The 6,000-nt window shown below is 51.3% G+C and overlaps 1 protein-coding gene across 1 annotated transcript in view; it reads right to left on the reverse strand.

The window, feature by feature from the left end:
• The window catches only part of LOC144280163 (excitatory amino acid transporter 1-like), a 49,100-nt gene extending 44,912 nt beyond the window's left edge, over window positions 1-4,188 (reverse strand). Inside the window, exons 1-2 of the mRNA XM_077841962.1 lie at window positions 3,972-4,188; window positions 522-659 (exon numbers count right to left, since the gene is read on the reverse strand). Of these exons, the coding sequence (XP_077698088.1) occupies window positions 522-659; window positions 3,972-4,188 (355 nt within the window). The remainder of the gene's footprint in view (window positions 1-521; window positions 660-3,971) is intronic.
• Between the last annotated feature and the right edge of the window lie 1,812 nt (window positions 4,189-6,000).

The raw sequence follows: 6,000 nt of genomic DNA on the forward strand, positions 1-6,000 counted from the left end.
TAAGGAGCCAGGACAGTGATTGGGGAGGGGGCTGGAGGGGCTGGAATAGCTGCTGTGTTAGCGGAGGGGGAAAGGGAGCCCCCTCCAAGCAGCCATTGGGCAACCCACAGTTTTGCCTGGCTATCTCAGGTGCAATGTGACCCTGCAATGCTCACACACACACACTTCAGGGGTGGGCACTTCCTCCTAATGCCTGAAGGCAAATGAATACCTCCAGCCCCTCCCTGCCCCCCAGTGCATCTTTAAGTATCAGGATTGCAGGGCCTGGATCATGGTGCCTGAGGGCTGGCAGGACCACCAGGCTTGCTCCTCACCCTTCTCAGAAAGGTGTAAGACCTTCTGCCACCCTGACCTCCACACCAAGGCAGCCAGGGGACAGACAGGTCAATCCCACTTCCCATAGCCCCAGCCAAGGCCTGGACCTGCAGCGGGAGCTGGGTCATTGGCTGGCAGCATCTTTGCAGGGTGCTGCATGACCTGTAGGATGCAGATGGCTGCAAGCACCAGGAAAGGTCCCTCACCCGTGACCAGGCTGGAGACAATGAGGGGAAGAACCAGCATCTGGAGCATCCGCATCAGCAGCTCTCCTGGGAAGGAGAAATACTTGATCTGGCGATAGGTCATCTTGTAGGGTCGGAGCGCAAAGGCCAAAATGATCCCTGAGAAACAAGGGATAAGAAGGGAAACAGGATGGTGTCTGCCCCAGCAATACCTCCAAGTCCTACTGAAAGCGACAGCACCTGTAGTGTAGGCCCTGGGTCCTGCCCTGCTGCCTTCCTCATGCACACCAGCCCAACGAAGGGCCCTGCTGCTCCCTGCACCCCGGGTCTATGGCAGGCACTGGGCCCTCCCCTGCTGCCTAGGACTGCCAATTTTGATTGGACATACAGTAACTCCTCACTTAAAGTCATCCCTGTTAACGTTGTTTTGTTGCTGATCAATTAGAGAACATGCTGCTTAAAGTTGTGCAATGCTCCCTTGTAACATTGTTTGGCAGCCACCTGCTTTGTCCACTGCTTGCAGAAAGAGCAGCCCGTTGCAGCTAGCTGCTGGGGGCTTAGAACCAGGGTGGAGCAGCAGCTCTCCATCAGTTCCCCACTCCTGTAAGTTCCCTGTCCCTCCCCTCACTCCCATGTGCTGCTCCTGCCGTCTGCCTTGGAACTGCTCCCCGAGCCTCCTGCTTGCTGTGGGGGGGGGGGAAGAGGGAGGGCTAATGTCAGGGTGTCCCCCTGCTCCTGCACTCCGCTTAACCCATCTTCCATAGAGCAGGGTGCGGGGGATGGCATGACAGGGCTCAGAATGGAGGGAGCCTCCTGGCAGCAGCTGCAGTCTCAGCTTGCTGATCTACTTAACAAGGCCGCATACTTAAGAGTGGGGTCAGCGTACCTAAAGGGGAAATGCGCATCTCTCTCTCACACATACAGACACGGTGTGTGTCTGTGTCTCTGTCTCCCATCCCTCCATTCGTGCTGCCTTGTTGTTAATGTAGCCTCACACTCTACAATGTGTTAACCCTTGAGGGCTCAGCCAAGTGCTAGTTCATCATTTAGCAGTAAGGCATTCCCTGGGAAATACCCCACCCTCTGACTACACCATCTCAACCAAGCTTCACAATCATCATTGCTGTGTACAGTATTGTTTGTTTAAAACTTTGTGTGTGTGTGTGTGTGTGTGTGTGTAAAATATAATATAGTCTTTTGTCTGGTGAAAAAAATTTCTGTGGAACCTAATCCCCCCATTTACATTTATTTTTATGGGAAAATTGGATTCGCTTAACATTGTTTTGCTTAAAGTTGTATTTTTCAGGAACATAACTACAATGTTAAGTGAGGAATTACTGTATTCCTGGAGGTTTCATCACATGACCCAATCTCTAATTAAAGATTGATCTTTAATTCCTGGACATGCCAGGACAATCCTGGAGGGTTGGCTGGCATCCCTGTGCCCCCTGCCCCTGCGGCCATGCAATGTGCACAGGATCTAGGGCGGGCACTGGGCCCTCCTCTGCTAACTCCTGCCTGCCCCCCCCCCCCCCCGTGTGCATAAGGCCAATGGCAGGCTAAGGGTCCTCCCTCCTGGACCCATCCCCGACCATGCACATTGGGCCTATGGGGGGCTCTGGGCCCTCCCACACTGTCCTTTTCCTCCTGCAATGGGCACAGGGCCAATTGGTCCTTCAGTCACTGGCTCTTCCAGAGATGCCAGAATACTGTTTAGTATCACGAGTGTGGCCTGGAGAGCGGTGCAAGCCCCCTGGAGACATGGCAGTGAAGCCAGGTCCCTAGGAACAATGAGCACTGCAGCCTGATGCTGCTGGGTTGCCAAACCTGGCGATCCTTCCCCAGGAGAGTTACTGAGGCTCAGGCCAAATAACAGGGCGTCCCTCCCCTGTGGGAGAAGAGCCCTCCAAACCACTCCTCAAGCTGGAGGGGTTCCCCCCAGTTTCCTCCATTATTTCTCCCAAATGGTGGCACCCCGTTTCCTCAGCTGAGCTGCCTTTCAGCTTGGGAGTGCCGCTCCCTACGGCAGGCCAGAGGGGTTGCACTACAGTGATGCAAGGCACCTCCTCCTCCGCTCCCTATAGCTTGCTAGCGCCATCATTGGCCCAGCTCTTCCTGGGTAGCAGGCGCTGAGAGCTCAGAGCCACCTCGATGGGTGTCAGATCTCTGGGGTGCTACCACAGCTAAATTAAAGGCTGAGGTAAGATGCTGATTTGGGAGGGGATGAATCTGTGCAATCAAAGGGTTAAACACAGCCCCCTGTGAGAGGTCTGTCCTGTTAGCCATTGCCTCGGTGAGCAGGAACGTGCCAGGCATGGAGAATGGCCCTTTCCCCAGGATAAGGATTCCTGGGACCCTCCCTTATTACAAGGGATACTGCTCATATAAACAGTGAGCTCCCAGTCTGGTAAACAGGAGCCACACCATGAGAGTGCATCAGCCAGCCAGCCCTCATCAAGGGGGGAACAGCACTTCTCTACACTTCCCTGCTGCACTTCTGGGTTGTATTTCCAGCCATGTAGCTCACCAATGCAAACACTTCAAGGCTAGAAGAGTCCATCTGACCTCCTGCATCACACAGGCTAGAAATTTCACGCCGTGATTCTGCAGCGAGCCAATTGAAATGGTTGAGCTAGAGTGGATCTTTTAGAAAAAGATGTCCCGTCTTGATTTAAAGAACCCAAGTGATAGAGATTCTACCATGTCCTAAGGCTGGCCTAAGGCGAGTTACAGGACTGCTCCTTGCCTCAGTTTCCCCTCTGGGCAGTGGGGATAGGGAGATTCACCCTGTTGGGGCTGGGAGGCTTCCTGAGGGACTGTCAGTAAAGCTCTCAGAGAGCCTTGTGCAGCGGAGGGTTAGTGTCACTTTCCGTAGTTCCCTCCTGAGGCTGGCTGTTATAAGCCCCCGCATGCTGGAACCATGCTGCTTTGCACATGAGCAGTGACTTGTGCCTGAGGTTCTCTGTTATCCTCACTTTCCCAGTAGCAGCAAACCCCCTTAGTGGAGACACAGCTTATAGCAGCAGAGGGCTTTTTAGCTAGTAAAGCTGTACAGTTCCCCAAGGGAAATGATCTAAATAAGTCCTTTTGCTGGAATAACTGTATCTAAATGAGCACTTTTTCCCTCTACAAACTGTTGTAAAGAATCACCCCTGCCCACCATCCTTACACCAGCAAACATTCCTAGTGCAGAGCCAGCCAACTCTGTGAGGTGAAGCCCGGCTTTGCATTCCAGGTGAGAACAGTGTCCAGTACAATAGGACCCTGATCCCTCACAGGCATCTGTAGATGCTCTTGCAATGCAATGCCTGATAATGGAGGCACTGAGAGATGAAGGGACTTGCCCAAGGGCACAGAGTGTGCTTGTGGCAGAACCCTGACCTCGGCACACTTCTTTAATCGCTCTTTGTGCTAGCTTAATGAATCTCCCCAGGCAGCACAGCACCACCCTGCAGGCCCCAGGCTCCCTACCCAGTAGGACAGCAGTGATGGTGAAGAGGACGAAGGCATTTCTCCTGAGGAAGCTCTTGGCGCTGTCTTTGGTGATGCTGTGCATCCGCTTCTTGGCCCGTGCTGCCTGCTCCTGCACTGCCTGTTGGAAGCGCTGCACCCGGTTGTTGGAGCTGAGCCGCTTGGCTGACTCCTCATTCAAGAAGAGGCTGTTCACATGGCCCCGCTGCTCACTCATAATCAGATCAAGCTCCTGGTCCAGAAGACACAGCTCTTGTCTGTGGGAGGAGAGAAGCAGAGTGGAGAGTCAGAAGGCAGCATGAAATCTCCCTAACCTTGACAGTGCCCCCCTGGCCCTCCAGATATAACTACTCAGGTTGATTGGGAAGCAGTTCTGGAAAGCCCCATAAAGAAATCTGATGAGGTTCAACAAGGACAAATGCAGAGTCCTGCACTTAGGACGGAAGAATCCCATGCACTGCTACAGACTATGGACCGAATGGCTAGGCAGCAGTTCGGCAGAAAAGGACCTAGGGGTGACAGTGGACGAGAAGCTGGATATGAGTCAACAGTGTGCCCTTGTTGCCAAGAAGGCCAATGGCATTTTGGGATGTATAGGTAGGGGCATTGCCAGCAGATCAAGGGACGTGATCATTCCCCTCTGTTCGACATTGGTGAGGTCTCATCTGGAGTACTGTGTCCAGTTTTGGGCCCCACACTACAAGAAGGATGTGGAAAAATTGGGAAGAGTCCAGCGGAGGGCAACAAAAATGATTAGGGGACTGGACCACATGACTTATGAGGAGAGGCTGAGGGAACTGGGATTGTTTAGCCTGCGGAAGAGAAGAATGAGGGGGATTTGATAGCGGCTTTCAACTACCTGAAAGGGGGTTCCAAGGAGGATGGATCTAGACTGTTCTCAGTGGTAGCGGATGACAGAACAAGGAGTAATGGTCTCAAGTTGCAGTGGGGGAGGTTTAGGTTGGATATTAGGAAAAGCTTTTTCACTAGGAGGGTATTCACAAAAAGAAAAGGAGTACTTTAGTGAAAAATATTTTCCACTGAATGCATCCGATGAATTGAGCTGTAGCTCACAAAAGTTTATGCTCAAATAAATTGGTTAGTCTCTAAGGTGCCACTAGTACTCCTTTTCCTTTTAGTTTAAAAGCTACAATTCTATTGTTTCTCCCAAGCATCAGGGGAACATCAGCCCCTCTGAGGGGAATGCAGGTACTGGCTTAGGTGTGCCTGAGACTGGATGGACATTCTCACTCCTTTTCAAGAGAATTTGAGAGCTGGACAATGCTGAGATTTCTCCTTCTCCATCCAGCTGATATTTTTTTTAAATATACAGATGATTCCAGAGAAGCCCAGGGAGCAAACCAAACTTCCCAAAGTGGTGTTGCAGAAACAATTTTGTATAAGGAAAAACAGCCCCTGTTATTTTCGTGGACATAGAGGAAAGAAGCAAAAGCCCTCTGTAGCTTTCACAGAGTGGGAAAGTTGTGATTTTTTTCAATTGCACAGCTTTCAAACAGCATGTCTGAGGCTATGTATACACTACAGCTGGGATCTATGCTCTGAGATCGATCCACCTGCGGTCCATTTACTGGGTCTAGTAAAGATCTGTCAAATCGACAGCAGATTGCCCTCCAGTTGACCCCTGTACTCTACCTCTGAGGAGAAGAGTAAGGTAAGTCGACGGGAGGTCAATCTCCCGCAATGTAGACCCCGTGGTAAGTTGACCTAAGGTACGTCGACTTCAGCTTTGTTATTCACGTAGCTGGAGTTGTGTAGCATAGGTCGACTTACCGCGGTAGTGTAGACAAACATCTTCATTGCTTCTTTCACCCCTAAAACAAGCTGAAAGAATTCTTCCTGGTTGTATTTTCACTGGCACACTGGAGTCCTTTCTTGTGTTTACAGATCTTAAGGTCAAAAGCACCTCTTTCTCTCTAGAGAGGCAAATAATGGACCTACTTCTGCTCTCAGTTACACCAGTGAAAATGTGGAGCAAATCCAAAAAAGTCAATGGAGTTAACTTTGATTT

This window comes from Eretmochelys imbricata, chromosome 25 (assembly GCF_965152235.1).
Source record: "Eretmochelys imbricata isolate rEreImb1 chromosome 25, rEreImb1.hap1, whole genome shotgun sequence".
NCBI classification, from domain to species: domain Eukaryota; kingdom Metazoa; phylum Chordata; order Testudines; family Cheloniidae; genus Eretmochelys; species Eretmochelys imbricata.